Raw genomic sequence first — 14,736 nt, 5'->3', positions numbered from 1 at the left:
CTTCAGTAGCGTAGGAATAGACCAGAAAAAATAAAAGTAAAATAAATAACCTCAACATCTCTCGAATTGTGGTGCGCTAACAGCCAGTAGAATTTCCTGGAATGCAATCTCTACCCTTAGTGAAAGGTTAAAAACTGCACCTTAGGACATTTGTCTGTGAGGGGTCAACTCAGTAAGGTGCATACGAGATGCTCATGCGTATTTTATGAGGGGCTCGATCATGATCCAGGAGTACGTTAAATGGAAACCAAACATATAGTCACAGTTTTCCCCCGAATTCCCGGAAGCTACTCACAACCGTTTGAAGTGTTGTGAGCGTGTGACATCATACCCCTTGTGGTGTTGCCGAATCACATTTTCTTCATAGACAGCTTTTTGGGAACTCTGGAACTCTGAATTCCGTGAAGACCTCACTAACGCTCTCGTCGGGGTATTTTTGGTCCGAACAGGATAGTTGGTTTACCACATCCAGTATTATTCCTGCATAGGGAAAGAAGCGTTGTTTTGTTTTCTTACTCTGGCCAGCAATGCCCGGTTCGGAATGGACTGAAGTTTTAACATCACACTGTACCTCAAAGAGGTCAACATTTCTGCCCCCGAATATCTCCTTGATGTGCAGTAGTTGCTTGGCACTCTCGATTTGTTTTCTCTCTCCCCCGTGTTCATCCAAGAACTCCTGTATGAAGGGACATTACTAGGAAAATAGTATGCAAAATCAGACCAAGCTATTGCTCTGCCCCGAAAAAAATCGTCATATTGAAAGACTAATGAGATTCCGGGAAACTAACTGTGTGTAGCCCTGGGGGAATTTATAAGGCGAATTCGACCGTGTTTAAGTGAAGCAATCCCGGTTTTGCTGGTTTTATCACATTCTAATTTGTTTATTTATTTTTTCCCCTTTCTCTTCATCACGACAAACAGCAGATGGTCCAGGGGATGGGACCGTTTCCGGGCACACCCGGTTTCCCACCGGGCGCAGCACAAACCGTCAGCACAGACAGTCTGTCGGTGCAGGTGGTTAAAGGCGCTACGGGTGCTGGCGGTGGTGGTAGTGCTGGTGGTGGCGGTGGTGGTGGCGGAGGGGGTGGTGGTGTGACGTTGGATCAGCATTCGCTCAGCACACTCAAGCAGCAGCAGGAACAACACAATGCAGCAGTTGCCGCCGCAGCAGCCGCCGCTGCACAAATGAATGCCGTTGCCACAACACAAACGTTGCGAAATGTAAGTAGAGTTATTATACTTTATTATAAATACTATTTTAGTATTTATATATAATGTAATGAATTTTTTATATCTAAATAAACGCGTTTTTACATGTGAACTTTTATTTTCTCTATTTTTTCCAACAGTCTGTCAGTCAATTCAGCCCCTCGTCAGTATTGGGTGCCCCGCCAGCAACGTCGATAGCAGTGTCACTGGCACCACTATCACTGCCATCCACCATGGTTAGTGGGGCCGGTGCGGGTAATGGGGTCGCAGTAGCTGCTGGTATGGCTGCCGCCATGAGCGCCAACGGTGGATCACCAGGCGCCTCCACCAACGCAACCGCCAATGGAGGCGCAGGGTCGGGCACACTGAACGGAGCAGGCAGTGTAACGGGAGCACCCGGTGTGAACGGTACCACGGCAGGAAGTGCTGTCAACGGTACCGTGGCACTTTCGAACGGGATTGATCAACAGACTGTTAGCATGGTGAGTACTGATATTCATGTAAAGCACAAACATTTTACATAATTATGGTTCAACAAAGGTTCTCAAATTGGTTTTATTTTGTGGAAAATATTAAAACGAGTATTGCTGAAAATACCTAGAGGTAATTTAAAGTTTAAAGGTAATTATTTGCCCTACTTTGCGGGTTTTGGCGTGTCCCTCTCGTGTAATTCCTTGTACGTATATCTACCCCACATATGACAATATGTCTGGTACAAAAAGCGAAGGAAAAAGCTCTCATTTACCTTTATGGGTTTTTTGTCACTCAACAAAATTGTTCATGAGAGGAAAAAACTAAAAGTCTCGATACTCGCAACAAAACCCTGTCATGTACAAAATGAACATCAGCATCATCTCAGTTTCTAACAAAAGCAAACAAAAGATGCAAATACTTTTTGTCATTGTACGTACTTTTTCCTTCCAACACTCGACACGTGCACGAGAGTATACGTGAGCACAAGGGTTTGATGCTTTGTTTAGCTGTGCAAACAAAACCAAACAAAGCATTAAAACCATCCTATCAGTGAACGAACTTTTCTCCACATGGTACATGTCTTGGCCCCAGCTAATGAACGAACATTCATCAAACCAAAACAAATAGTGGTTTGTCCAAACGAGTTCGTTGTCCAAAGTGAAGCGAACCGTTCGTTTCCCAGATGTTGCTGTTCCATCGCAAAACAATGCTTGAAATATGCGGAAGGAAAAAAAACGAGATGGTAATTCTGTGTTGCTATTCATCTACCTTGTGTTAATAGGAAGTATGCAAAGTTATAGAGCATCATTTATTATTTTCATTCTTCTCATGAATTACATGAGAAAGTTCTACGAAGAGACAGAATAGAATCTCGATGTTGGCTTGTCTGACCAATATGGCTTACTACTATTCGTGATCAAATTGAGTAGGTCGAAGAATTGTTTGAAATATTTTCTTCATTTATTAATAAAGTCATTATTGCTTCGTTCTTTTCTTGCTGACAAGTAACATTTCCAAATAAATTCGTACACAACGATACGCCCAAAACATGAAGCAGATGGGTAAAATCTGTGGCACCACTCAAACGTAATGATTCACCATTAACAACGCCCCAATAGCAACCTACATCTGCATCTTCTTTGCGAGCGAGACATCTTCGATCGTCGAAGTATCCCATCGAACTACAACTCTATCGTGCCTTGATGGGAAATAAAATCTGCTCCAAATCATTGTCCTGCTGCTGCTCGGTAGGGTTTTTTTCATGTTAAGGTTTCCCGACGCCTTTTGCCATCGTAAAGGTCCTAGGTTCGCTTGCCCCAGCTAAGGAGGATAATCAATAGTCACAGCATTAACAGCAGTTGCCTTTCGGAGCGATGGGACCTCTTGAGGCATACGAAGATAGCTCAGCTGGAAAGAGCTCTTTATGGACTTTCACCTACCGGAAAATTAAACATCCTTTTCTTCTTCGTCCATTGCTGTGGCTCTTCTATGCCGTTCTCTTCCCCAAAAAACATTGCCCAGCTGCGTTGGTGGCATAATGCAAAGAACTCAGTCACGGAACGGGGGGGGAAGTATGATTCGAGGGGAATGAAATTGGTTCATCCACACGGGAATACATCTTTTACTGTGCTGTCGAATGGGAATTTCCCTTTTACCACAATATGCCAAACCCATGTCAGCCGGTTTTCTCGCATCGAAATCTTCGGCATTAGATTTCTCAACAAAACACACAACTTTTTTTCTTTTCGTAACAGATAACGTGTAACGCGTTTTTGGCTGATTTGCCGTAATCTGTTATTTAATCTGAATGGATTTGTTCCGTATTTTTTAAGGTTAGTCGTTAAAATAAACCAGCACAATCATAGTAAAGAAACAAGCTACACACCCAAAATCTTTTCTATCCCGTACCGCGTGCCAAACGCCGGTGACATCATTGCCCTTTTGCGAGGTGGAAAAATTGTTCGCATGCAAAAATTGTTTTGCCAAATTTCAGACTTCAGATTTACTCTCACTGCTCCCGTAATAAGTAATCGCTGCCGGCGCCTGACAGCCGGAGACTACGCTTTGGAACGTAACCGGGAAAACACCATTTCATATTTTGGCACCCGGCCAAAGCCAAAATTTTTTTCCATGTTCTTCATCGTTCAACCGCACGAAGGGAATGTGTGTGTGTTATTTTGCCCGGGGTCTTCCCTGTGTACAAGCCAAAGGTTTCACATCCCGGAGACACGTGCGTGCGTGTTTTTTTTTGGGCGCCCGGAGTGATACTTTTACATTTCGCTAATTTATTCGCCATCATGTCGCATCGAGGGTAGGGATTGAATTTATTTACTAGAAGTTTCCCGTCTAACAGTTACGGTAAAGTGGGATGATTGGGGAACCGACTTTCCGTCGCCATTTTCGTTCGTCTGGCCGGGAAGTGCAGTTGAGTGTGAAAATCTATCACTTGGCCAATTAGCCAAGCTGGTGAGAACCGAAATGTAACGAGCCAATGAGTGAAAGACGCTATGACATGACGGGTTTTTGGTGATTGGATTTTGACCGTTCGTAGTAAAAGTCAAAGTTCTGTTTGATGATATTTTTTTTGGGATAAGAATAAATTCCCTACTGGAATTTTTGCGCTTACATTCCTATGCTGTGGTTGGGATACGTTCACGGATCTCACCGGTTCGCTTTTTTCCCACTTGGGTGATGGAGGCGCCCAGTCATTGGTAATTATATGGTGAATGATTGTGTCATGTTTTTCCGGCGCTGGTACGAAGTACATCACTTCGCTTCATTAAAAGCGTTGAATGTCAAATGAAAGCGCGAATATGAGAGTTTCCTCTTGATCTTTTCAGTGATGGAAAGAATTTTTTAAAATTTTCTCACCAAAGTTAAAGACTGTCTGAACCACGGTAACGCTACGTTACTTAACGAAATGAAGTTGTCGATCGTACCGGAAAACACAGTAACGAATAGTGGGGAAAAAAAATTGGAACAAACTTGATTGAAAGTAGCGCTTCCGCGTTCCAATTAGAAGTATCGAGCAACGAAAGAAAAAAAAGAATCTTCCATCCCAGATTGCTGCAGGTTAACCACTTCCGAATGAGCACTCTCCGTAACCGGAAGTGGTATATGCGGCTGATGATCGTTTTTCATCTCTAATAACCCCACGGTGAACAAAAGAGCGGATAACCGAACCGTCCAGTTCTCGGTAGCGCAATGTTATTAACGATCCGTTTTAGCCGGATCGCCCCGTGGAATGGGGTACAGCAGTTCCGTACATGTGCCTCTTTCCGAATGGGAACATCGGCAATCTCTTTTGCACTCGTCAACGGCCCATCGTCTCTCATGGCATGGGGCTGATGCAGGCAAGAAAAGCGGACAAGGGGATGTAACAGCATACAATAACAGCACAATTATTAATGACCAGGCGTCTCCATTGTGACGGTCCGGCAACAACACTTCGGTTCGGCACATGAACGGACGTTTATCGAAGCGGATGAAACGTGATCGGTTGTGCAGAAGCCAACGAGATGAATGAGCTGGCAAACGAAATGGGTACCATTATTTCCCTCCCAGGCGGGGGGCGGGATGGTGCTGGATACGGGATGTGGAACGTGGTCGTTACGATGCCGGGTAGTGTTGTGTTGTACTGTGCTGGTTTGAAACCCGTATCCAGTTTAATGATGACAAAGCTGTAAATGGAGTGCAAACTTGGTTTAGTTTTAGTGCATTTTATGTTTTACTGTTTTTATTTTTTTTTTTTTGTTTTTTTTTCGCAAAATTTTACTACGTCATTTTGTTTTGTTAAATTAGTTGTTTTGCCTTTCGGATGAACCCATTTTGAAAAAAAAATAGAGCACACAGGAGTGTATTCTATTTCTGTGAAGCAGTAACTATCTCATTAGTGTTGCCAAATCCCAGCATCGTTCGCAATTATTTCAAACAATGCATTAGAATGATGCCTCACATTCGCTGTGCCACCATAGGCGGCGGTTGCAATGCACCAGGAATTCCAGCATACTTATATCCTTCTGGATCATTGTGTTGTATCTAATTTTAAACTTAATAGCACCCTGCGGGGTGAGACTCTTCTACCTATTTGCCAATGTGACCCAAGAAACAGGTTGTTCACAGCAAACAAAAAGACTGAAATGACTGCGCTACAATTGAAAATAGGTTGAAATGGAAGAGAAAACGCAAAGCAGATTCAATCGAAATACAATGGCAGGGAGGAAAATGGGCTACTGTTGTCCCGGACTACCCCGTAGGCATTTTGTGGAAAAATTACAAAGAGGACAGCATGCTGAATGAGTACCCTTTTTCTCGTTTCCTCACCCGCTTATATGTGTGTGTTGATGATTGTTATGCGACTTGTGATGGAATGGTTGGAAGAAAATCGTTTGACAACTACACAAGAACTTACAATTCTAGGATACCTTTTATGCCGAGGTCATTTTTAATGAGCACTGGTTTTAGTGTTGCGTTTCTGCAGTTTGAAACATTATGCGACACAGTGATGAGCTTGCCCCCAGGATGAAGACAATTATTGACTGAACATCCTTTTTATTTCTCATTCTTAGAAAATAATTGCAAATAAAACTACTATAATTATGCACTATGAGGTATGTTCATGCTAAGGGTAAATACACAAAAAGGCAGAAATTGCAGGCCATGGAGGGTTTTTGAGGGCTGTATGACACAGATCTGCAGGATATTTAGGATTCCTACTTCTTCACAACCTTAAAAGCGTTCTTTTTTAGATAAAATTCTTTTTTGATTTTTTTCCTTTTTGATAGTCCTGTAACGCATCTCTGGAATTTCTGAATCTTCCACCAACAGTCGATAGCTGACACAACATTTAATCTCTCCAATATGGTTCTTCCCATAACGATACATTCAACGTACCGTTTACTGACACAATTACTGTGCAGAAAAAAAGTCACCCGGAACTTGGTTTTGATTGTGATGCTAATAGTCTTTCCCTTACCTTGCCAGTTGCGAAAACCGTTATGCACGCATTAGTGGTTGAGAAAGCAATTTAATGTTCACTTCCGCTCCACACTCTACCGAGATAGATGGTGGTCCTTCATTTATACTCTCAGCGCGCCCGCCAAGTAGAAGAAGGAAGCTTTGTTCCGACAGCATCCGTCGCCATTTAGCGATGGGTATAGGTTGGGATTCTTTTTCCCTTGCCTGGGAACCTGCTTCCGGTGCTCCACATTCGATGCGGCCATTGTTACTTCATGTGCGCACGGGTAGAGAGAAGAAAGATAGAAGCTGGGAGGAACATAAAATGTGGTCCCGCACACAGGATAGTAGTCCGGGAAAAAAGATTCCTTGGTTGGCAGCCGGGAAAATAAAATGGCGTAAAGGAAGGGAAGAAACAGTCGCCTTACAGTCCTCGAAATAATGAGCTCTGTGCTGGTCGATGAGCTTAGAGAGATGGATGTAAAGTGAGGTTAGCATTCTTCTTTTCTTTCTATTTTTGTGATGATTTCTGCAGTGACCAGCGCCATATCATCATCAAGAGCTTCTCGTACTACCGTTTTGTGGGTGAATAATGATGGATACATTTGTGTTGTGAATGTATTTTCTTTCCACCGTGAGCCGTTGCCCTGAATTGAAATGTCATGTTACTGTGCGCCCGTTTGGGAAAGCTTAAAATTTTTGGCCAAGAAAAAAAATATTATTTTTTCAATATTTCTACCAAATGCGCACACTGGTTTTAAATAATTGACCTCAAATCATTTTTTTTATTTACAAAATTTCACATAATAAAATTCAAACAGCGTACGATGTGCTAACAGGCGACTGAGGTTAGAAAAATCCCTTTCCACAGTTCATTCCACCCGCGCACAAATCTTTATAGATATTAATAGATAAAAAGGACGCCCCAAAAAAGTGCCGTCTTTTACTCCTTCCTTTTCATCGTAAATTTTCGTTGAATATCCGCTGGAAAGTGGAATATCTTGTATCAACTCGGCACAACCGCCCTCAACTAACTGGCCATCAAGTGCGAGGCGCCATGAATGGAAATTGTTATGACTTCTTGCGGAAGTTTGCTGTTTGCCGTGAGTGCTAAAGGCTCTTCTTTACACTCCCACACACATACACATGCCTTCACGGCCCCCCGTATAATAATTGCGCACACATTTCTTCTCGCTGTATCTACTGCGGCCGGAAGTCCTTTAAACATCACAGTTTTGCCTTCGTGCGCGGCCTCAAGCTTCTGCTAGGAAGTGGGTGTAATAAATACGAATGCCCCCGTGCTGTCGTCGTGTACGTGTGGTGTCGCTGCAAGAAAGCTGGTATGCGAGATGCTTCAAGGATCCTAAATAAACATTACATAAATTTGATTATGGCCCTTTCGGCTGATTGATTAATTATGAAGCGGAAGGCATTTTACTGTGGCTGATGGTTAAGTTAGTGTACCATACGTTTTGGGCTGTCGCTGTTGTTGCGTCTGTGTAACAAGGCAAACCGATTTCATTATCTAAAGCTGTTGGTAAAATGGTGCCAATGCACAAACATTACTTAACTACACTTGAACGAATCTATGTGCGTTAACGTCTGTCCGTACAAGACTTAGCATTACTATGGATGTGTGTATGAGGTGGATGTTTTAGTGGGAAAATGAAATGGATTGAGATCTCAAATTAATCCTATTACAAGCCAAATGGCAAATGAATTCATTTCGAAACAATATGGTCTGCGGGATGGTACGTGTGCGCTCCATTCATTATGGTGGCTGGCTGTTGTAATAGTACTTTGTAGTGATGGGCACTCGGAATCGGAAGTACCTGGTTTTGATTCCGTGTTCGGAATCGGTTCTGATTCCCATTCCGTTTTCGGAATCGGTTCAAATTCCGATTCCATTTTCGGAATCGGTTCTGATTCTGATTAAATTTTCGGAATCGGTTCTTCATCCGGAACCGAAACCCGATCCAATTCCAGAACTGATTGCAATTACTGACCAAACTCTAAGTTAGAGAACTCTCTCTGTTTCTGACAGAATATCCATTGGTGAAAGGCACTTGGAATCAGAACTACCTGATTCCGAATCCGTTTTTGGAATTATCTCTGGTTCCGGAACCGATTCTGGATCCGATTCCAGATCCGATTCCGCAAAAGATTCCGAATACTATTCCGGATACGATTCCGGAATCAATTCTGACCTCCGGAATCCGGAATTGCTCCGGAATCGATTCTGACCAAAACAGCATTTTGCCCATCACTAGTACTTTGTTAATAACATTGTTAACGAGCATGATACAGGAAAACAACTAAAGGGAAAGCAAAACAAAACACTACGAAAAGGAGGGAAAGAGATAGCTCGAGGAAAGATTGAACCGATAATGCGTAAGATTCATTTGTGGGAAGACATTAATATATTTGATATCTACTGGGCAACAACTACGTGTTCGGTGCCACATTTTGACAGTCTTTTTTCGGTAGAAGTGAATATCGAGCGTTTGTAAAATAATAACAAACGAAAAATCATTATTGAAATAGTCCGTCTATTAAAATATTGAGCATATGACTGTTCATGCACATGCAGATATAAGCTTACGTTGAGCAGTAGCTTTTTAAAAAGCTTTCTTTCTCTTCAATATTTTTTTTTCCTCCACGTTCTGCATGGTTAGTTCGCTTTTAACCTGCCTGGAGAGTTTACATTGAACATCTTGACCTGAGAAGAATAATAACTACTTTTAGATTGGAAATGTCTCAACTCTGCCACGGTATAGAAGCATATTTGCAATGTGCCAATGCTTCGAAACCATTGGGTACTGTTCAATCGTCTAAAATATTATTTTAGAGATGTGTTTTTTGTTCACCTTCTTTGCACATTTTTGTTACCATCTTAGGAAGAGCAATCGTTTCGAGAAGGTAAAGAAATGATGCATCTTTCAGCTGCTCGCTGTATGAAAAATGCAATCGCATTTGATAAAGGTAACCACTGGTGAAGGTGAACGCAAACTTAAGCCATAACTCATAGTAACAGCGAGTTTAGATTGTCGATCCACACGTACCACTAGCCGGAAGAACCTGTGAATGGTAGCAAAAAAAAGGAACGAACCGAGCTTACGATGGTGCTTTTCACAAATAAAAAGTTTCACTTTATTCTCAGTTCAACTTTTCTTTCTTATCTTTGGTAACGCGAGCAACGAAAACAGCACAAAAAAACACCCGTCCGAAGAAAAAAACACGGTCCAGTTATTCGGAAAAAAGTATAAAGTTGCATTTATATTTCCCTAAGCTTTTAGAGCTGTTCCGTTTTGCTGTTGCACGAATCGTCTTATTTCAATTCCCCCTGTCTTTAGCAAATCGCTACCAATGCAAAAGATTACACGGTTTCTCTCTCTTTCTCCTCGTTTTTTATGTTGTTCTTAAACCATTTGTGCATCTTGTCTTTCTCTTTACGTTTTTTGAATCCATGTAAGAAGAATGCCTCACATCTCCTACCGTTAACACAGTAGTATTACTGATGCGGAATGCAAAATAGCATCGTTGTATATTCGAGTAACACTAGCATAGCATGTTTGCTACGTATTGCACTTAGCACATAGAGCCTACATGGAAAAGTTATCAACTTTCCTTACGGAGAAAAGAAATACTGACTGGGAAGCATGCTGAATATTCATCCCATTACACCATCCCATCCACCATTTTGTGATAGATTAGAATAAGCTCTAAGGGTTGCTATAATATGGTAGCCATTTTAAAGTTAAATTTGTTTCCAATAATGTTCATGAAATCTTTTTGAAAAACATGTTTAAATAATGTTAAGAAAAGTAAATGCGTATTACATTAAAATAACGCTGGAACAAAAAGGAACATAATACTTTTATCTGCTTCTGCCTGATCATTTTAAACCTTGGGATGAACTTTAAGCTCGACGGAAAAGTTACTTTCTCACCAAAGGTTGTCGCAGCAAAAAAGCGATTTGTTATGGGATTGGAAAACTTTCTAGCCATCATTTGCAAAGTGCAAAGAATTCGTCGAATGCATTTGAAGTATAAAAAGGAAATAGCTGACACTGGTTTACTTAGCATTTTTTTTGCCACTTAAGCTTTCATTTCCTTCAGATGCTATGTTTAGAATAATGTTCAAGAAATAGCTTTCTTTATCTTCGAGAATATGTACGACGGATCACTATTGCATTGCTTTCAAATTCATTTATCAGAAGAACTAATTCATTTAGTATTTCATTTCATTTCATATTTTAAAGATAATATTTAAAGATAGAAATAAGATTTTTTTCCAATCGCTTACTTAAGGGCTCTGTTAATTGTAACATTTTAAATAAAATAAAAATCTTTTAAATCAACAAATGAACATCTTAATTAGGCAACATTTGTTATAGACGACAAGAGATTCTACTCTTCGTACAATCGAAGGAAGTTTGTCTTGTTCTGTATTACCACTCGATGTAATCAATTGTCCTTTTACTTCCCTCCTGGACCTATCTGCGAAAATAATTCAATCAGTATCGAATAACGCAACAAAACAGGTGACTGATTTAGTGAGCGTTTGTTTCCGTAACGACCGCTCTTTATTGGATTATTTGAGAAGGTGGACTTTGGGTTTCCATATCCCTCCACATGTGCGAAGTTTTATTATGTTTTTATAAAGCACGTATCGTTTGGTCCTATCGCGAAGGACGAGAAAAATGGAAGTAAAGGAAATATGACACTACGTTAGACACACTACCTCTACCTGCCGACATGAAATTCCTTATGTTTTGTTCTTTCTTTACACGTGATCCTTTTTGAGGGATACGTTTGTCCAGTTGATGAAGAATGATAAAACTATTTTAATTCAATTTTATCATTTTCAATCTACGTTTTGTTGTCGGATGTTGTAAAGTTTTATTTACAAAAGCCCTCCACTTTATCAAATACCCCAAATAAAACGAAGTAATATAAATGTTTTTTTTTATTTGGTTTCTTATGCTTACAGTCCGATTTACTGCAACAAACTGAGCAGGAATCGCCCAGCAACGTATCAAGTGCCAACACCGCAGATGCCGCCTCGTCGGTACTGAACAATGTCAGCAACAATAACAGCAGCGTAAACAACCAAACGAATGCAGCCGTTTCGGCGGCCATTGCCGCGGCAGTCAATTCAATAAGCAGCAACACCAGCACCAACAACGCCATCAACACGAGCAATAGCAACGGTACCGTTAACGGTAGCAGTAGCAACAGCAACGTGAGCAGTATGGTCGTGACGGCCGCTGGACCGATCGGTGCCGGCACTACCACCGTTGTATCGGCCATTCCACCCACCATGACCTCGTCCGCGTCGGCGGTAGCGCTCGTACAGCAGCATCACCAGCAAACGATACAAGCTCAACTGCAGCAACAGCAGCAGCAACAACAACAACTCAATGGCCAACAAGCGAACCAGCATCAGCAGCAGCAACAGCAGCAGGTGGTGGTCAGCAGTCAGCAACAGCAGTCCCAAAGCGTAGCAGCAGCCGTAGCAGCGCTGACTGATTCGAAATCACAACCAAAGCGACTACACGTGTCTAACATACCTTTTCGCTTTCGCGATCCGGATCTACGAACCATGTTCGGGGTAGGTTACAATATGCTTTGTATGAACCTTGATGCACAATAAAAATGTTTAATTATTTTGTTTTTCTTTACAGCAATTCGGTTCCATACTAGACGTAGAGATTATCTTTAATGAACGTGGCAGCAAGGTATGTATTAGACGTTTCAATACTTACTAGTTCAATACACGAATGTATGAATTATGAAACAAAAAAAAAACAACGAAGTTTTAGCTAGTTTCCCTTTCACAGTTAGGATCCTGACTCGTAAAAGTAACGTTGATTAGAAGGAAAAGAAATTTATTCTGCTCTCGAAACAGAACGCTTCAAATGGTTACTATAACTTAAAGTATTAAGTCACTTTAATTTAAAAAAAAACTCAGAGAGAATATTTTTCATTTCCTTCCAACGACGGTTCACTTTGGACTATTGCAAAAGATTTAAATAAAGCGTAGGAAATCATTTCAAACAGATCACTCACATAATTGATCTCATAAAAATGTATTAGAATGAGAACATTCTCAAAGGGAAATGATTTCTTAAGCTTTTGTTTTAATCAACAAACGAAAGCGACACGACACTGTCCAATCCATCACCACATGTCTTCTACTATGATTTGTTGTTGTCCAACGAAACAGAAAATACGGATAACTTACACTAACTAAGTTTTATACATGCAGGACATAAATGATTGTCTTTTTAAAACAAAAACCACGCTTACACACGAAATGATCACGATAATGTTGTTATAGAACATTATAAATGGTTCGTTCCGTTGCTTGATACAACCATTATCCCATAGTTTGTACTATCTTTAGTCGAATACATACTCCCCAGACCCTGTCACTTCTTCATACGGACATCAAACATTTTCTATATCATTCCGTTCCTTTACAATTTTCCAGTTCTACATGTATTTCCTCCTCCCCCAGGCTGTTTATCACCCTTTTGTTTAGATTGAATTACATACTAGATCCTTTCCTCACTTTCTTTCGTAAACCGAAACCACAGCACTACGTATTTCCTTCATTTCCATGCTTTCTTTATTATGTGATAATACATTTTTTGTTTTCATCTTTCCGGCTGTTGCTTAGAGTTTACGTTTCACGGATAGTTAAGTCCTAGGCAAGTGTACTATTTTTTATATTTAAAAAAAAAAGTTGTTACCTTGACATGTTACAGTTGGTTTCCTTAGTTTTATTTCATGCTTTTTGGTTGTTTCTTTCTTAATCTGTTGATTTTGTTGTTTTATGTTACCGTTTCTGGTTATGTTTCACCAATCAGGTTCATTACTACCACTTTTCATCCTTGCGATCACGATCCTTTTATACACACACACATACACACATACTCACACGCTGCTCTTTTATCAAAATCCCACCCCACATATAGTGACCACGAGTGTTTGTTAGCGATTCGGTGTATGGAAAACATTTTATCTATTCTTTTTTGTTTCTTCTTCTGTGGGTCTGTATCTATATGCGCCATTTGTTGATTTTATTGTTATCTTTACTCTGATTTGTGTCATTGTGTACGGTCTAGATAAGATATGTCACCATTAAAAATGCTACCTCTACACGGAAACAGTTTTGTTAGTAAACTTACAATTACACACAGGAAGTTTTGTGCTGTGCTATTTTAATATCTTTTTTCTTTCATCTGTTACAACCTATATTCTTCTTACGTACCAGCCTGCATCTTGGCGTGTTTGTTTATTGGTTTTAATATCAACCATTTTCGTTTTCTTTTTCTTAGTCTTTGAAGTTCATTTTTCAATGTAATTGTTTTGTAGTTGAATTCTGCATTCCTGTTCATGTGTTCTGTTTTTTTTTATTCTATTAGTTCCATTGACTTTTTTCTTTGTTTCTTCCCTAATCTGTCCTGGTGGTGTATGTGCTTTTGATTTTGAATTCATTCATAGCTTTGGCTGTTTAGTTTTTGGACAGGTTATTGTATTTAATCGTTCTTTTACATGTGTTTAGTTTGGATACATTCCTAAAACATGTCGTTTTAACGTTTACATGTATTTTCATTTTTTATTATCAATGCTTTTAACTATTTTCATGTTTCCGTTTTCTCAGTCATTTTTGATTATTTTAATAAAAAAAATTAGAACCCTTTATTATTTTACACATTGTTTAAATGAATCAATGGTGTTGTTGGAAAGTGTGATGCGTGCGTCAGATATTGACTTTGTATTATATGATAATTATTTTAGAAAATCGCTCCCAATTTGATGTTTTGAGCCCTCAGAAATGGTTGTTTCTTTACACGTTTTCTTATAATTTTCCATTTTGCATGTTTGGCTGAACTTGAAACGGCTTGCAAGAATGATTATAAATTAATTTGTTTTATGACGTAAAGAAAATTTAATTTTTTGACTATATTGTCACCATGCTCTATTGATTGTATGTGACATGTACTTTCTATACACTTGTTTTAGGTAATTGTTTACTGAATTGAATTAATGAAACTTATACTAACAAAAATAATTTGATGCAAAAGGA

General features: G+C 40.0%; 1 protein-coding gene across 24 annotated transcripts in view; it reads left to right on the top strand.

Annotated features, from left to right (window-relative positions):
- LOC125770426 (protein lingerer) overlaps positions 1–14,736 on the top strand; it is a 197,147-nt gene that overhangs the window by 138,772 nt on the left and 43,639 nt on the right. For 23 of the 24 annotated variants that reach the window (XM_049440000.1, XM_049440006.1, XM_049439996.1 and 20 more), the window contains 4 exons: positions 922–1,221; positions 1,350–1,691; positions 11,632–12,252; positions 12,326–12,379. In XM_049440000.1, coding sequence (XP_049295957.1) covers positions 922–1,221; positions 1,350–1,691; positions 11,632–12,252; positions 12,326–12,379 — 1,317 coding nt within the window. The remainder of the gene's footprint in view (positions 1–921; positions 1,222–1,349; positions 1,692–11,631; positions 12,253–12,325; positions 12,380–14,736) is intronic. The other variant, XM_049440021.1, reaches the window with a different exon arrangement.

Source organism: Anopheles funestus, chromosome 3RL (assembly GCF_943734845.2).
Source record: "Anopheles funestus chromosome 3RL, idAnoFuneDA-416_04, whole genome shotgun sequence".
Lineage (NCBI taxonomy): Eukaryota > Metazoa > Arthropoda > Insecta > Diptera > Culicidae > Anopheles > Anopheles funestus.
Note: the sequence above shows the minus strand (reverse complement) of the source record. Positions and strands in the feature narration are given on the sequence as shown.